At 39.4% G+C, this 18906-nt stretch overlaps 1 protein-coding gene across 9 annotated transcripts in view; it reads left to right on the top strand.

The window, feature by feature from the left end:
• The first annotated feature begins 8918 nt into the window (after positions 1-8918).
• LOC134798691 (casein kinase I) overlaps positions 8919-18906 on the top strand; it is a 49712-nt gene continuing 39724 nt past the window's right edge. For 4 of the 9 annotated variants that reach the window (XM_063771061.1, XM_063771069.1, XM_063771068.1 and 1 more), the window contains exons 1-3: positions 8919-9006; positions 9687-9985; positions 15205-15359. In XM_063771061.1, the coding sequence (XP_063627131.1) occupies positions 9924-9985; positions 15205-15359 (217 nt within the window). In that variant the 5' untranslated portion in view covers positions 8919-9006; positions 9687-9923. Of the gene's footprint in view, positions 9007-9686; positions 9986-11806; positions 11907-12562; positions 12607-13917; positions 13975-15204; positions 15360-18906 lie in introns of those variants that run through there. The other 5 variants (XM_063771065.1, XM_063771062.1, XM_063771066.1 and 2 more) reach the window with 3 other exon arrangements.

Below are 18906 nucleotides of genomic sequence, written 5' to 3'. Positions count from 1 at the left end.
TTTGACAAAAAATGCGGGTTAAAATAAGATATTATATTGTTCGTAATTGCCATTACATGCCCATGGGACTGTGCATTTTAGGTTTTTTTTAACGCAGTTGCACCTCCCTGCGCATTTTGTTTTGCAGCGGCAACGAATAAGCTCTAAACAAGCAGCAGCCGCCGCAGATAGGCTTGTCCATATGGGCTCCCAATAACCTTGTTGTTTGGACCAGCCCCAGTCAGCAGGGCATGGTGGCTGTTGCTGAGGGGCTATAATCTGTCCCCAAACATAGACCAAATCGCGCCGTGCGCCAAAAACCGCCGTGTCGCCGAAATAATTTTCAACCAGGTTGACAAGGTGCAGAAAACCCTAGAGGAAAAGCAAACCGCTCTATGTGCGTTCCTTGATGTTAAAGGTGCTTTCGACAATACGCCCACAGAGACCATACTCAATGGTATGAAAACAAAGGGAGTAGACGAAACCACCAGATGGGTACATAGCATGCTCTCAAACAGAGTAGCCACTCTGACCATCAATACTATATATAGAGCATGAATTTTATACCACTAAAGGGTGCCTACAAGGAGGCGTTTTATCCCCACTATTATGGACCCTAGCAGTGGACCAACTTCTTGCAATCATGTCAGGCCAAGACTTTGATACACAAGGATATGCCGACGACCTTGTAGTCATCGTCAAAGGCCCTTGCCTCAACACAATATCCAACCTAATGCAAGGAGCTCTAAACACAATATTCAAATGCTGTAGAGAAAATGACTTGTCCATTAATCCGAGCAAGACTGTAATAGCCATTTAACCATTCACAAGGAAACGGAAGCTCGATAAACTCACAAAACCAAGACTTAATGGACAAATAATACCGTTCTCGGCGGAGGTCAAGTATCAAGGGGTCACCTTTGACCAAAAGTTAACTTGGAACCCTCACCTGAGAAACATTATACAAAAAGTGAAAATGGCCATGTGGTCATGCTGTCGAATGGCAGGAGAAAGATTGGCCTTAAGATCCAAATTGCTATGTGGTTATTTATACACAGCGGTAGTGAGGCCAATTGTCACCTAAGCCTCCGCAGTCTGGTGTAACAAAACCAGCCAAAAGACAGCAATAGACACTCTAAACAGCCTGCAACGCACGGCTTGTTTAACAGTAACAGGCGCCTATTCCTCGACACCGGGAGCGGCCCTGGATGCACTGCTGGACATCATACCACTCCACTTGCAGGTGCAAAAGGAGGCCAAGCAATGCGTCTACAGAATATGCACGCTAAACAGGCCAAAATGGCGCTCTTAGGCATTAACCAATCTAAAGGCCTGGGTTTTTGCGAATAGAGCCCTTAGCATGCCCACTGATGACGCTCACACCGAATGTCATCTCACCAAACTGTACACAGTAGAAATACCTCCTAGAGACAAATGGATCAACAACCAAATGTACGTCGAAGAGGGAAGCCACATCTGGTATACAGATGCTTCCAAGAAAGGCAATGATGTAGGATGTGGGATCTATGGTGAGAGATCTAAGCTCAGAGCTAGCGTCAGCATGGGCACATTGGCCTCAATCTTCCAGGCAGAAGTCTTCGCCGTCAACAAATGTGCGGAGATCAACCTGGATAGAAACCTAAGACACCAGCTTATCTACATCAACTCAGACAGCCAGGCTGCTCCGCTGGCACTAGAATCCCTTGAGTCAAACTCAAAACTAGTCCAGAACTGTAAAACAAACCTAAATGCACTAGTTTACTCCAACAAAGTTACACTTAGATGGGTACCAGGGCACTCTGACATTAACGGAAACGAAGAAGCGGACGAACTTGCTAGAAAGGGCGCAGACACACCCCTGGTCGGCCCAGAACCCTTCTGTGGAAGCACAAAACGAGATGCATATTCTCTGCTCAGCAACTTAGAAAAAACGAGAGCAATCGATTGGTGGAAGTTCGTTAAAGGACAAGAACACTCGAAAGCTCTGATCAAAGGGTTCAACAGCAAAACTGCTAAGGAGCTTTTAAGACTCAAAAGGCACAAAACCTGCGCGGTGACCAGAATACTGACTGGACACTGCAAGTTAAACAAACATATGTGTTTCAAATTGGCAAGAAACAAGATGCGACATGCAGGTTCTGTCAGGAGTCAGAGGAGACTGCAACGCACATTCTCTGTTCTTGTGGACTACTAATGTCAAAAAGAAGTACCTACCTAGGGCGACACGTAGTGCAACCCTATGAGGTACAAAACATTACGGCCCAAAGAATCTGGAACTTTCTGGATGCAACGGGTATTAGTAATGAACTTAAAGGGCCATCACAATAGATCAATGCTGGTCAATGCGACACTCAAAGGCCCACAACACCACAATAATAATAATAATGTCCCGCGGGGGCAGCTTGTGGCGAGCTGACGGTGAGTGACGACACCGCGGACCCCTATTCCAGAGGGCCCTGTCATCTGGCCCTCGCCTCTGTGCTTGCCTTGATTGGCCGGCCAGAATGGAGTCGGAAGAGCGGGACCTATGCTCCAGGTTGGAAGTGTAAAATGTCATAACGCCGGCGGCCTGCTGAACGGATTACCGGGATCTGGCTACCGCAGACTCACCTCTCGACAACCTCACAGCCACTCCAAAGTGTTGCCCTGTTGTCGCACTGTGCGTGCGGCCATTGCGGGGCCCACTCAATGAGTTGGCGAGTCACCACCTGTCATTTACAATTTTGAGACTGATTGTCACGGCAGGTGTCCGCTAGTCTCTCCCATAGCCCATTATCCAGTCCATCCAATTTTTAAATCTATAGCCCATGACCTTAGTTCCCATCGCAGCACAAAAGTGCTGCACTGTAATAGTCTTTGCACCTGGCGGGGACCATCTCCGGATGTATCATATTGTGCGTTCGGGGATAGTATCCACCACATGTATCCCTTGCTTTTAGATTAACGTGCCTTAAAGGGCCTCTGCGCTGTTAGCTTCGTCCCCACGTACGCCTCCCAAAGATCCGGGCCCCCATGGTACCGAGATATGGAAAAGACATGCAAATAATAATGTTAATTTTATCACATTTATAATACTTAACTCTGTTGGCGAAAGTTTTCCCAACATCTTTATTTATATATTTAATTTATATTTGTATATTTATCACTTCCAGAAGTAATTTATTAATGTAGTCTACAACCAGAAGAATAACAACTTATCAGAAATCATCTAAACATACTTAAAAATCCTAAACGCTGCATACCGCTCTTACAAAGCAGGTACGCCGCGCGACAATAAACATTTTTTTTAACAGAGTTATGAAAAAAAATGTTTGACAAGTTTACTATTCTGTATAGTAGGATAACTGGGCTATTCACAGGTATTTTTTTCTAGAGCAAATCCTCATAGTTTAATTTTTTTAGAGGATTTACGAAAAATATTTGAATTTCTTGATTTATTTGTATGGGTGAGTGAAAATTTAGTCACAGAACTGAATTCTTCATCCTCGAATTACACGAAAAAGACACCAAACTTGATATAGTTGCGAGATGTATGCAGATATAAAGCTTAGAGTGAGGCGCGCCGGAGGCACTTTTACCCCCCCTCCCCTGCCCACCTGCTGGGGGGAACCTCTTGGCAACCGGGCTTAATCAGCTCAGATCACCCCCAGGAACACCTGTTCCAAGCGGTTTGCTTTGTCTCCAAAATGCAAGGTGGTGGACCTTAGATCTCCTGCTACCATAAGGTACCTCTTTTGCCGTGGAACGTCACATATCTTTACTATTTCATATCTAGTGAATCTCTAATTCATTTCCCGAATCGCGCCGCTAGGCTAGGGGTATTCCCTAAATTCTAGTCGACGCGTGTTGTCGTTCGATTTGCAATAGGTCGGATTTAAAGTGGTCTTCACATTGGATGCGGATGGCGGCACGGCGCTCCGTTGTGCGAGCGGAACACCGCTACAAACGTACATAGCACTGTCTCGCTCAAGCCAACGTGCGGATCCACATTAGTGTGATAACCGCATTAACTATGTATTTACAAGGTTACAGCCATCAAGTATGTAAGACTTAGGTACCTAGGAAATGTTTATAGCCGTCCATAATAGTCTGTCTATACTATACTTGCACGTAAGTACGAAGCTAATGGGCCTAATGGCTACTCGCCCATATAAGCACATAGCAGATGTATTATATAACAAACAATGCTGTGATCAGAGGAACTGAAGCATTACTGCATGTATTTGTGTCAGTATTGTTTTATTTCATGCCGGCTCTATAGTCTGTAATCTGTATGAAAAAAATACTCTTGATGGAAAGATCCTTTTTGACTAATAAAACGGTAGGCCGTGACGTTATAATTTGGTATCGTCTTGGGTCGTCCCATTCGTTTTTCGTTAAGTTCTTAAATTAGTCCTATTCTGCTTTCGTCACTCATTCTACATTCGTCACAATCGTCGGTGGATTTCAATGTAGAATGAGTGACGATAGCAGAATGGGACTAATTTAAGAACTTGACGAAAAACGAATGGGACGACCCAAGACGATACCAATTGGTATCATACTTGGGTTACATATACTTTTACTTTACGGTAGCCGAGTCACATCTCGGAATTTGACTAATCGAATATGTTCCCTAGACGCCTATTCGGACTTCATAAATCTGCAATTGATTTGATATTGTGCATCTCACGCGTGCCAATATTAAATACGTGCATGCATTGCGATTAAACGGATTAAACTAACTCGTTATCAAATCTAGTTGGATTTTGAAGGTTCGAATAGGAATAGGTTCCTCAACATTTGACAGTCCAGATTAACCGTAGGTCTACAATTAGGATTGTAATTTTTTTTTTATGTTCTATTTCGAAAACCATTTCGATAAGTGAAACGTCTAAGAAGAAAAAAATGCTTCATATATATTTTTGAGCACCTTGGCCGCTCCGATATATCTGAATCTGATGGCAACAGTATACCTGCTTAGTGTACCTAGGTACTTACCTACAAACATGCTTAGTTAACATTGCAATTAATTATCCATCTGCTCATGCCTCCACCTCTTTTGCATCTTTATTACACTAAATGTTATCTTTATTACACAAAAATTTAATATTTACTGACATTTGTCGAAAATGCAGGTCTAGGTCATACTGACCGTATGTTAGACAGGTATCTTAGCTTAAAAGTTTAAGATATGCCCTTGATTTTTGTATAACTTTTAACAATCTCTTACCAGGGATGCTGTTCACTTTGCCTTCTTCAAAACAAAACACTAAACACTGAATGAACAAAACAACAGAACTTTGTCAACAAAACACTATCGAATCGACGGCAACGGATGTTTACAAGGTTAAGTGCGTGGGAGGACGCGACTAGTGGTGCTGCCGAGTGCTGTAATACTGACTAACAACTTCCAACTTCCAACGATACAGCGCAAGAGTCGGTACAATCGGCCAGACAGGTTTTGTAAGTCATATTTCAACTTGGAAAAGATATCAGATTGATTTCAATATCAGCGCGTTTAGCGTATTACGAATCTAACGCTTACAAATAAATGACTTTGTCGATGTTGCTATCGGGTTTTTGTAATATCGCGTCAGGTTTTAGATTAATGCATTACTTAATAACGAAATGAATATAGGAATTTGGAGTTGAGAAGTTAAGACCATTTTTAAGTAGGTACCTAAGGTAACGGTCGCCACAAAAACTCAAAAATGGACTCGACTTGACTTTGAGTCGTTATGACTCCGACAAGTCTGTTAGAGTCGTGGAATGATGTATTGAGCCCCATACATTCCACGACTCTTCTCTTTCCGCACACTCTATTAAGCTTAGACTTTAAAATTCAGTTGAATTATTCTTATTTATAAAGACTCAATCTAAATAATTAAAATAAGATACTCAAGCTCTTAGTAACTTTAGTTGTCAGTGGCGGATTTGCCCTAAGGCCCAGTAGGCCCGGGTCTAAGGGCGGCAAACTATTTTAGGGGCGGCAAATTTTGACAAACAATCGCTGATGATATTAACAAGAAATAACTTAAAATGTTGTCAATATGATGGGTGCTGCGAAAGGATCTGCATTCTGTACTAAAAGAACCCAAACGGCATATCTCGTCTCCGGTTCAAAGTCCTACCTACAATAGGTCAAGCAATTTCTGTAAAAAACAAAACCTAGCTATAAACTGGTCTGTTACGCACGAGCTAGAGTGTAGGTGTGATTCATCATCGTCATTATGTATATGTCATTCGAAAGACGTCCACAGCTGGACAGCCTCCCCTGCCTGAGCTCACAGGCATCAGGATCAGGGCTTACATTTTCTACGCCGAGTTTTACCTATATCCCAATAGACACAATACTAAAATTAAAGAAGATTCTACCTATAAGTTTGCATCGAATTGGCAGTGACAAGATAAGTATGGGAACGCGATACTTGAAGAAGCACTTCGCGTGAAAACCTGAAAACTCAACGTCGTCGGTGGACTCTACTATCCTAATATGTCCTTCCTCGGGCTTCAAACGATCTCTATAAGTACCAAATTTCATCTAAATCGGTTCAGCGGTTTAAGAATAGAGATGTAATCGACAGACTGAGTATTTTTAATATTAGTAACTAGGGAATCTAGGGATAGTTAATCGCCTATTCCATTTCCACCTATACATGCCACGATATCCCAGAACGATGCACTGGGAGCAATATAAAATGAAGTATTGAAATTTTACATTTCAAATTTTCAAATGCCAAACCGGTATTCCATGCAGTCTCAAACATTTAAACATGGTCATACTCGTATTTTAACGGTACTATCGCATACAACTGTACGTAGTTTTTTCTAGGTCAATGAGAACCGAAATAATAAACTGGCATAATGGGTAAAGTGATTTTGATTGTTGATCCTGTTTGTTGATACATAATCTAAAGCTGTATATACTACCTCGAAGGCGAAAAAATACGTTTTAGTACCTAACTATGTTAACAAAACCGAATAGCAAACTATAGTAGCACAGCCAAATATGAGATCTCACCGCAATTCACACTCACGGACCGTGTCATAGTTAAGGCGGTTAGGTTAGGATACTACTTAAATCTCATGCCATCCATTTGCTGCAAGATCTGTACTAAGCCTCAAAAACAACTATAACCGCAAAAGAAGGAAGTGAAAGCCGAGATGACAAAGAGTCGAGTAGGTATAAGTTTGAGAATAAAATTACCACCACATTGCCGGCGTCATCCAACAAGTTTCAAGAATGCATGCATCCTTACTATTACTAACTCATTTACTAAAGTACCTACCTATATTACCTAATCGTTTAAAGGTAATGAAATCTTTATAATGCATCATTAATTATAATATAATCATTAATCAATTAGGGTCATTGCGTCAGTTTGCTGTCCAGTGCTTGTTTCCGTCCACTTGGCGTAGTTTTTGCTACAAAGAATTGCGTATCATTTGAATATACAGGTATATATTCAAACTATACGGATTTCTTGAATATATGTATAGGCATATATTCAAATTATACGCAATTCTGTAGCAACTAAGTGGACGAAAACAGGCACTGGACGGTAAACTGATGCAATGACCCTATGCGATCTGCAAGGTACTAGGTACAATATACCTAGCGAAACATAATTAGACCATTTTTAACTTTTTAAACCTAAGGATTTCATTGCGTTTTGAGTAGGGATTTATTGTTTTACCACGCATCGAATAACCAGCATAAGTAGGTACCTATGCTAAATATATGATTTTTTAAGATCACAGTAGGCATACAGTAGGTATGATGAAATTAAACAATTGCAACACCCCTAAAAATAACAAGTTTAAGAGCCGGGACGAATACCGAGGCTATTTGCACGACATGTGCTAACTTATGCACAATAGCTGTATGCAACCCTTGTGCCCGCCATTCGAATGTTCTCATGCGAAAACTATAGGGTGCTATGGGTATGCGCTCAACGGTGTCCCCCTTCTGACCTATATTTTGTTAGTTGGTTGACGATACTTATCTTAAATAAAGCAAGTAACACCCACTACCCACGACGCATTGTCCTGTTTTGTTTCATATGCCTACGGCCCGTCTGATGGTAAGCAGACTCCGCCGCCTATGGACGCTTGTAACTACATTTGTGTCATGAGACTGTTGCTGACTTTTTATAATGATGTATGCAAGGATGGAAAGGAAGGAAATTATGTATTCACTAAGCAGGCAGGTTAAGGTACGCAGGTGCCTCATAGCCAACACCGTGCCTCCTCGGGAGGTCCTACATTACTATACCTTCTATGATGTAAATTGAACGTACTTCCCCAGTTTTAGGGTCCATATTTGTGCGAGATGGCGGTTCGCAAGGACTTATACCCGTGATTGTGAATTGAAAGTAAATATCTATAATAGAGATCTTCCATGCTTAAATGATAATCACTATTTCTGATCGATGTGCGTACAATACAATTCCTATAACTTTGAAAGGTGCCTGACGGAATTAAATAGCAGAATTAGTTAATAACACGCGAGGTGCTCATTTGTTTTTAAAGGTATGTTAACATTGAACATTCCTACTTCTTGTTAAAATTGTAAATACAGAAATATGTAAAATTTTAATACGTTCAAAATTTAAAACATATTATTATATTATGAAATCTCATAGTGAAAAATAAAATAATAAATAAAATATTATATAACATTTTATAATCACAAACAATATAGACTTTTTCTTAATTTTGTGAACGCATATGCATAGAACGCATCGTTAAAGCATTTAGTGTGACCAGTACACAAAAATCCAAACTAGTTCTCGTTTTTCAATACAAGGTTATATCATTTTAGATTGAATGATTATATTGAAAGATATCAAAACCAAGACGTAATTAAACAATTAGTAATTACTTATGTATATATGGGTAAAAGAAAATTAGTTATTAACAAAATATTTTTTTAGCCGGCAACATTATCCTGTTCAAGTTTGCGCATGCGCCGAATGGCGATTTTACAGTGATAATTCTTTGAGTTTTCATATTTTCTAAAATAAGAAATTTTATCATAGTTAGGTAATTCATCTAATAAAACGTAAAAAATCATTCCACTCTTTAGATAAAACTTTTAGTAACACGACCTGTGTAATTTATATTATTAAAATATTTAGTGTAACATTGGTGGCCATTACAAAACCTAAACTTTTTTATCAGGACAAATGTCCACTTGATGTTTCGGCGACGTTGTGACTAATCTTTCGAAAAGCAAACTAAAAACACGAGTCCTGTGATTCAGTCTTTTGTAGCTCTTATTGTGCGAGTGCCGTGACTTCCATAACCGAGAAACCTTGCAGTATATTCGAAACTGCTTTCAAGCCGACCGACGATTTATTACTAAGGTTGAGTTCCCACATAATAGGAACTGTCAATTGTTACATTTTCCATTCATTTATTTTATCTTCATTATCGACTAACAGTTTTGTGGTGTGGTGTATAGATCGTAAATAGCGGATATTCCAGAGAAGCAGGTCGAGGTGTTGGTAAAAGTGCGAACAACCACCCACATAGCTTGTTGTTACTCTTGATTGAGCATAACATTGGCACGCCTCGTCGTCTATTCTCTAGTTCCCTAATGGTATAAAGATTAGCTTTAACTAATAACTCTTCAAAGTGCTAACTCGTTATGAATTTTGTTTAGGTTCCACGCGTTGCTATAAACGGTCGCCGAAACATCAAAAGAAAATTGGTGATTGCAGTGTAACAACAATGATTTTGAGATAAATTGTATAAAAGTGTTATTAGTCGAAGTGTAGAACTGCTAAAAACGGAAATATTGTTGAAAAGTTTTGATAATAGAAGTGTTGTTGGTGTTTGAGTGTGGCATGGGGAGAGACTGCACGCCCCTACGGGTGTGGTGACATGGGCTGCTCGGCTTCTGAAGCCGTGCACCGGGAGTGAGCAGTGTGGGGCCGGGCTGGCACACATCTAGTATTATGAACAAACGCGAAGGCAACAAGGAGAAGGAACGTCAGAGTGACGATAAAAGAACTTCCACGTAAGGACCCTTCTTTTGATTATTACCTGCTTATAACACTGAATACATGGTTCAACATTAGGTAGTTGAACAAACCCCGGGCTCAAGTAGGATAGTACTGAGGATAGGCCTGGCATGCATACATTCCTTCGTAAACAGACATTGGTTGTGTGGTCTGGCTTCTCATATATCATATACTAGTAGAATTATTCATCATTATGGACTAACTTGCTCCTCTGTAATGGGGCTGTCCATAAATTACGTCATCGATTTTTGACGATTTTGGACCCCCCCCCCCCCTATAATCATCCAAAAATCATGCTTCAAATGACCCCATTTCCTCCTACTTCATGCTACCGTCATCCGATGTCCAGACCCCCCCCCCCTAATTTGAAATGACGTAATTTATGAATAGCCCCAATGCTGCATGTAACATCAGTCACAATTTTGGCATGTTCCATTATTTCTGTACCGTGGTTTGGTCTTATGTTAGCTGTTGTTTCAACACAATCTATAACATGAACATACAAGTACCAAGATGACATGTGATATAGATATTATAGATACTATGGTAAAAACATCTATCACCAGTTTGGCCACTGACATAAACGCTAGTGTGAACTAGTAATTTACTTTCTATGCATCTTGCTCCTACTGGCATATTAGTGTGAGTGAGATGTATAGAAAGTAAATTACTTAGATGTTAGCATATATGTCAGTGTTGACAGTGTCAGTGACTCATGGTACAGGTATAGGTAGTGATAGACTTGTTAAGTAAGAGACTTGCAGTAAGAGAGAGAGTACTTGTTTTATACATGAAAATTATTCAAAAAATATTTATAGTTACTAAGGTACTGATCCTGGTCGTAAGTTGATATCTCCTCTCACATATCAAGCAATTGCATTACTTCATGGCCTGCTATCTTTATCATATTTATTTATTGAAGTGTATTAATAGAGTTTAATAACTCACTTATTTACTCACTCTGAATCACCTAAAGTATATATTGTCTATGAGTTAACAAGTCAATACTGCAACTCTATTTCATTAGAAAATTCCTATTTGTAACCAACCAAGAACTCATCTGAAATGACAAAGGAAAAACTAGTAGCACAAACAAGTTCTTGAGGTTATGATTAATTACTGGTCTAGACAGGTGTGTTGTGTCTCCTTAATTGGGTTACCGAAACTGGCTTCAATGTTCAAAACACTCTGTTCTGTTAGTTACAGTGTGAGTGTATTGTTTGGGAACTTTCACCTACATTAGATAATGATTACTCTTAGGACAATAGCCTCAAACTTATTCTCAATGTTAAATCACACATGAATCTTTTGAGCTGGTTTAGTTAATATTATTTTTCAGCTGAAGCTCAGTAGAAAATCTTCAAAATATTATTGTGTTTAAGTGACTAAAATTAAATCCTTAATCAATAAAATTATATTAAAAAAGTCTAAAATTGACCACTTCCCATACTTAAATCTATACCAATAGTGATAATAGTATGTACTTGAAATATAATGATTGAAAGTAAATAAATATAGTCTGTGCATTATTATTGTTTCTAAAGACGGTAAACATCTTATATCATACCAACTTGATAAGGCTAAGTTAATAAAAACACTGGTTATCATGTTATACTTACAATTCATATCCAATACATTTATTCATGTTTCTACTCATTCATACACTATTTATAGACAAATCTGCCTTTAAGTACATCATGATGATTTTAGGTTCTTTTAGAGTACATACTTTTTTAAATATTGTCTGAAATTTTTTACCTCAACACTTAAATTTTTAATAAAAAAAGTGTGAAATCTAGTCTGTTATTGTATGCCAAATTGACAAGTTATCATGCAGTGATAAATGCTTTACTATCAATAATGTATTTAAAAACATTCTTGAGGATGTGTTTAAAATACAAGAATGAATAGAAAATAGTAAGTTTATAGTTCTTACACTTATTGATTTTCTTTTCTAGCATGACTCAAACAATACTTTTTCATAACAAATATATTTCAACTGATGTGAACTGCTTCAGTTGTAAAAAACATTTAAAACCCATAGATTCAAATAAAAACCTAATGAACATAAATTATGACACCGCTGACCAGTGTAATTAATCATCCTACTATGTGTGACCAATTCAGTTTGCTGGCAATACCAATAACAGACTACAAAAAATGCTTTATAATAACTTTAAACTAAAATAATGTGCATCTTGTATCACCCTGCAAGGCTAGATAGTTTCGCTCCATGCTTTTGGTAGTTTGTAGTGCATTACTTTCACTTTTTGTCTCAATGCCAATAACGGTTGCCTAGTATGATTCACTACTAGTGGATAACAGTCATGGCACAGCATGCATTATATTTTAAGAAATATTGCCCCCTAATAAAATACTTATTTTTATTTTTTTATACAATAACATTGAGCCTGGCTATGGCAACACTGACCATAGTTTGTAGATTTACAGTGAGTAATATGTTCACAATATGGTTGCAATAAATATTAAAAAAGTATTATTCCTGTTGCTTGTGTATGACATAGGCTGCTGTGGTTTAAACTCAGTCACTTAAACCTCATTAGTGTTATTTGCATAAATTAGGCAATATGGTTATGTTTTGGATTGCTTTAAACAGGTGAGTGTGTTATCAAAGTATTTTAGGTTGTTTTGTTATCACAAGTAAATGTATGTACTTAGTAGATAAATGTTGAATATCATAAATATCAGATATTAAGCTTACTCAAATCAGATTATTGGTGAAAAAGTAGATTCAAATAGGTTAGAAACTCTGTGCTGTTAACTATGTTAATTACATAGGTCTCTTCCCCTACTATGTGGCTAATTACTTTTTAAATACCATATAAATGCATATTAATTGGATATTTCAGTCATAGTACAGTCAGCAACAAATTAAGCAGAGTAGAGAGATAAAGATAGTTCAGAATGATCTATAAAATAGATTAACTTTAGGCTATCCTTGACAAGAAGTGTGTATTAAAATAATATTTTAATAAGAAATCAAAGTTACTTGTACGTTTTGATAGGATTATAATAAAACTAAACATGGTTAGTAGGTATATTAGGCACCTACCTACCACTGCGTGTGTGTGTGTGTACTGTGATATCTTTCACTATTTTATTATCAATTGAGAGAGTAAAGTTAAAAGGCATTACTGCAAGCAGCTACATATTTAGAATTGAATATAGGTCGTTATTTTACACAACATGGAATGTCAACACAGCCAGGTTCATTTAAAACTAACCTAAAAATAACAAGTGAGTGTCCAAAATTAGATGCATTGTCTGTGCCAGTCTGTGGTTCCCATACAAAGAAATGTTTACTATTCTATTCAGAAATGTTCCAGGTAAGTCTTTACCTAATCAATGTTACTTATAGTTCTGCCTATATACGTCCCACTGCTGGGCCAGGCCTCCTCTCATGCGCGAGAGGGCTTATTTAATCTTCAGTTTCTTTGAAATAATAATAATTGATGTTTATCATTTGGTCCATACTTATTATTGGTGCTATTATCCTTACCACTTGTGGCATGAATATTTTTGGCTACTAATGATTACTTCAAAATTATTCATACTAATCAATTAATCAGTCAGTCACACAATCTTCTATGTAACATTATTTCTTGATCAAAAATTCCAAAAACAGCAGCTATGTAAGAGTTTACTAATTATTTTATTTACAGCCTAAATTAAGAGAAACAAAAGGCTTACCACTAGTGCCTTACCTTGTTTATATATTTATTTACAGAATTTAATATTTATAAGTTTAATTTTTCTATAAATACCTTTCAACAATTTTATTTCTGCTGTCAGCCATTTTTAGATTTTCCTTGTAATGTATCTTAAAACCAACTTGTTTTTTATTATGACAAATATATTATATGTATTTAATATATGCTTATACTATACTATATTCTATCTCTATTAGGAACTGCGAGACTAGTTGTGACTCTTCAACAGTAAATAGTGAACAATCTTCTTTTGGGTAAGCGTGTGCCACCCTTGGAGCCCATTTCATGGCCATACATATTAAAAACAAACTCTGAGGTGACAGATAAGCCTCTACTTCCAGTAATATTAATGACATTATTCATAAATATTTGTTAATTCTTACAAAACATTGATCACCGTTTGTCCCTTTCATTTTGACTTATCTATTTGTTAGAAAGAGACAAAGTTTAACAGAGGGTTGTAAGAGGTTGGTAAGATTTAGGAATAAGGGGGCATTTCTGTACCCTTCTCCCCCCAACTCACCCATCAAATTTGGTTGATTCTTTATATCTTGGTACCCCCTCGACATGGTTCCCCGAGTGCTTAGTTTGCTTATTGGTTAATCCGGCACTTTGACAACTATGAATCCTGAGCATGTTATCTAACAAATTGTTCATTATTTATTAAAATTAGTTGGCATTAATAGTTAATTATTTATTTGTAAAATAAACCTTATCGCAACAGGATAAGTTCTACTAAAGATCGGGTTGCTGTTTATTCTTTATTGATATTTTGCATGTTGTGATTTCGCATAGATATGATTTATAATGTTTGAGCTTTGTTCTAAGTATTTGATTTTGATTTACTTATCACTAATTTTGAGTTTTATATTTTTGAAAACTTTTATATGTTGTGTTTTAATTGTGTGTATCTGCATGCATTATAATATATGTGCTGGATTGGTCGTTAGAAAAAGACAACAGTAACTACTTTGTACAGAAGTCCTACTGTTATCAATACATGTCATAATGTTTGACAGCTAAACCTCATGAAATATGCCGTCCTTCTCTTAGCGTAAGGCCTGAGTGGACGCTCGAGTTGGGCGTGCAGCGGGGCGGCGTGCGGCGTGTATGTTACAAACATATACGAGCGGCCTTAGTGCACGCTGCTCAAATCACTTGAGCCCGACGCCACGCTGCACGCCCCGCCGAACGCTCCGCTTCGAGCGTCCACTCAGGCCATGTCGGCTGTCTGTACACACTCGTCGAGAGCCTCTCGCCGAGAGTGTCGGCAACGCTCCGACCCAATCGGAGAAGGGCGAGACGAGACGAGTAAGAGGGAGACGAAAAGGGAGCAGTATGTACACAGAACGACTCGGCCTGTCTTGGGGTCTCTCGACGAGTGTGTACAGCCGGAATCTTGAATCAAGGAAACCAGTCCTTGCATTAGAGTTGCCATGCACAGCATCTTAACTCATAGTGTTAAAGCATTTTTCACGTTGCAGCGCTACCGGCGCGGTGGGCGGGCGCGGCGTGGGCAGCAGCGCGATGCATCCGTCGCGGCACTCCGTCACCTCGTCGTCGGGCGTGTTGATGGTCGGGCCCAACTTCCGCGTCGGGAAGAAGATCGGCTGCGGGAACTTCGGGGAGCTCCGACTGGGTGAGTGTCCTCTTGAGGCTTTGATACGCTTGATGGGCAGGCGAAGCAAAAGATTTAGCTCACTGGAGCTCACCAGGCGATTGTTATCTGGCGTTTTGATGGTTGGGCCCAACTTCCGTGTCGGCAAGAAGATCAGCTGCGGGAACTCCAGATAGGTTCACTGGGTGAGTGTGCTCTTATCCAGGTTTAGGTGACGAGGCAAAAGATGTAGCTCACTGGAGCTCATCGGGTGACTTCCGCCTGTTACGTGGTAAGCCAAGGTTAGCGTAGGTGCAACGCCGTGCATCCGTCGCGGCACTCCGTCACCTCATTGTCGAGCGTGTTGATAGTCGGGCCCAACTTCGCGTCGGCAAATAGATCGGCTGCGGGAACTTCGGATAGGTTCGACAGGGTGAGTGTGATCTTAACCCTGAGGCTTAGATACGCCTCATGAGTTCAGAAGACGTTCCGAGAGACGAGGCAAAAGTGTATTAGCTTACTGGAGCTCATCGGGCGAACTCCATGTTTTGTGTGGTTTCTGGTAACAATGCGGCAGTTGCCCTTGATACTACTTCGTTCACCTAATCCAGTCTCAGCTTGCAAACCTATAAGGGGTCCAGGATCTAAGCTATTGTGGCGGTGGGCGCACTTGGATTATATTGGTGGAACTCTTGCTTACTGCTACAGGTTATGTCGCAAAATCCTCGAGTAAGCTACTTTCAGGTCCAATGCATCACATAGGGGTGACACGATGACCGAGTTATCAGTGGCTAGATACCCCTGCGAGTTGGTTTCCTTATTCGCACAATACATAGTTTCCCTGCAAAAAGGCGAAATGAGATCTAGGTTTCGGTTAAAATGAGTCATAACATAAGTGCATTGGCCACTTAACCGCAAACTGTTCGCGCGCAGGTGGCAACTGTGCATTAATGATACAACAAATTAACGATATTTTTAGTGATTGAATGCCAGTCCGTTCCTCATTACGCTGTTTTATACTTCATTATCATACCAATTTGATCCCATGCACATTGGCATCGGCGACAAATAACTGAATATTTGTGAATAATTTTGAATAGAGATTAATAGGTTTATTTCGTTTATGTGAAGACTCACATACACACTACAGTGGTAGTAGACACCATTATAAATAAAACTATAAATAAATCTTTTGTACAAAAGAAAACGAATCATAAAAAGAGCTTTTATGTCAACCTATATGACGTTGGTAAAAATAAGATCTTACATTTTTTTGATACTTAAATTAGTTACAATTTTTTCGCGCGCTAATACTAATACCCTGATGACCAGAATGGTCCAGACACCTTCCTAGTATTATGAGCGCCTTCGATCACACGTATAGAATATCAACAGCTAACCGTCGTCGGTATACGTTATCGATGTAAATGCCGGTCGGACCGCCGGTGAGTCATCTTCGTCAGACGATTCTAATTTAAATGCCTACCTGCGTTCAGCGGCTTACTTAAATAACGTAAGAAAAGGCCTGAATGATTTTACGATACAAATAATAACGCATCTTATTTTTATTAAATATATTAAGAACGGATCACTCACGTATTTTAAGTCGAAAAACGCTCGACATAAACGCTGTTCTTAATATATTTAATATGTCCGTGTCTCACGGAAGTTTTGGCATCTTATTTATACAAGATTTTATATGTATTAATTTAACTTGTCTCTGTGTTTTTCTGCCTATAAACGCATCTTGGAACTGTTGGAAGTTAAAGTTGGCCCACTTCGGCGATAATTGAATGCTGTGATACCACTGGTCCTATGATGAAGAGTATGTAGCGACAGAAACTGATAAAACAACGAAAGCCATTCTTTGACTTCAGGGCTCCTTGGTAAAGTATCACCTTGAAATCGCCAGTTTTAGGAATGTCCAAGAGTCGCAAAGGGTGTTTTAGTGTTTTAAAAGAACAGAAGATGTTATTATTTTAGTCGCGTGAAGAGCCGCAATCGTACCCCTAAAGAGCCACATGCGGCTCGCGAGCCGCGGTTTGTCGACCCCTGACGTTGATGAATAGGAAGATCTACTATGAAACATTCTATAAATTCACAGTCCTCCCCCCTAACGGGACAAAATAACAACAAAAAAGCCCCTCATGTCTTAAAATTCTTTAATATAATCAACACATTTAAAGGTGACATATTAATCTAATAAAATGTGCCCTCCATTGACATTAAAATGTCATACCTAATCTGTCAATTGTTTAGTTAAGCTCCTTAAGCGTGCCCTGAATCTAGTAGTAGAAGAGCCGGCCGCAAATTTTCTAACCGACTTGATACCACGATGAAATGCACAATGGTTTCCCATAAAAGTGATGCTAAGACCGAATTCGATAGTCTGCCACGGCGGAACTTGCCGAAAGTACGAAAAAGAAGGCCACTTCCGGTGCGAAAAAAGGGGGCTGATTTAACCCATCTGATACCGAAATAATAGTTATGGCAGCAGTTAGAAATTTACATGTAGAGACAGAAAAGCGAAGTCTGCCAGTATTTTTTTTGCCGGAAGTGCTTGGCAGACGCTCTCAAAGGTGGCCACCAGGACCCCTAATTTAACCCATCTGATACCACCATGAAACCAATTCCAGTCGGTAGGTATGAACCCTCATGTCAGGAATATATAAGTCTGCCAAGGCTTTTCCTGCCGAAACACCTTGGCAGACGAGATTATGTGAGCAAGGTAACCATCGGTTACCCTACACTAACCCATCTGATACCACCATGAAACCAATTCCAGTCGGTAGGTATGAACCCCCATTTTAGGAATATATAAGTCTGCCAAGGTTTTTCCTGCCGAAACACCTTGGCAGACGAGATTATAAGCAAGATGACCATCGGTTACCGTACACTAACCCATCTGATACCACGATGAAACCAATTGCACTCGGTAGGTATGAACCCTCAGTTCAGGAATATATAAGTCTGCCAGGGCTTTTCCTGCCGAAACACCTTGGCAGACGAGATTATGTTAGCAAGGTGTACATCAGTTACCCTACATCAACCCATCTGACACCACGATGAAACCAATTCCAGTCGGTAGGTGAACCCTCATTTCAGGAATATATAAGTCTGCCAGGGCTTTTCCTGCCGAAACACCTTGGCAGACGAGATTATGTTAGCAAGGTGTACATCAGTTACCCTACATCAACCCATCTGATACCACCATGAAACCAATTCCAGTCGGTAGGTATGAACCCTCATTTCAGGAATATATAAGGCTGCCAAGGCCTTTCCTGCCGAAACACCTTGGCAGACGAGATTATGTTAGCAAGATGTACATCAGTTACATGAAACCAATTCCAGTCAGTAGGTATGAACACGCATTTCAGGAATATATAAGTCTGCCAAGGCCTTGGCAGACTTGACTTGGCAGACTGGACTTGTCAAACAAGGTATCAGATGGGTAAGACCTAGCCTTGGCAGACTTATATATTCCTGAAATGCGGGTTCATACCTACTGACTGGAATTGGTGTCAGATGGGTTGATGTAGGGTACCTGATGTACACCTTGCTAACATAATCTCGTCTGCCAAGGTGTTTC

The sequence above is a fragment of the Cydia splendana genome, chromosome 17, assembly GCF_910591565.1.
Source record: "Cydia splendana chromosome 17, ilCydSple1.2, whole genome shotgun sequence".
In the NCBI taxonomy this organism is placed as follows: Eukaryota; Metazoa; Arthropoda; class Insecta; order Lepidoptera; family Tortricidae; genus Cydia; species Cydia splendana.
Note: the sequence above shows the minus strand (reverse complement) of the source record. Positions and strands in the feature narration are given on the sequence as shown.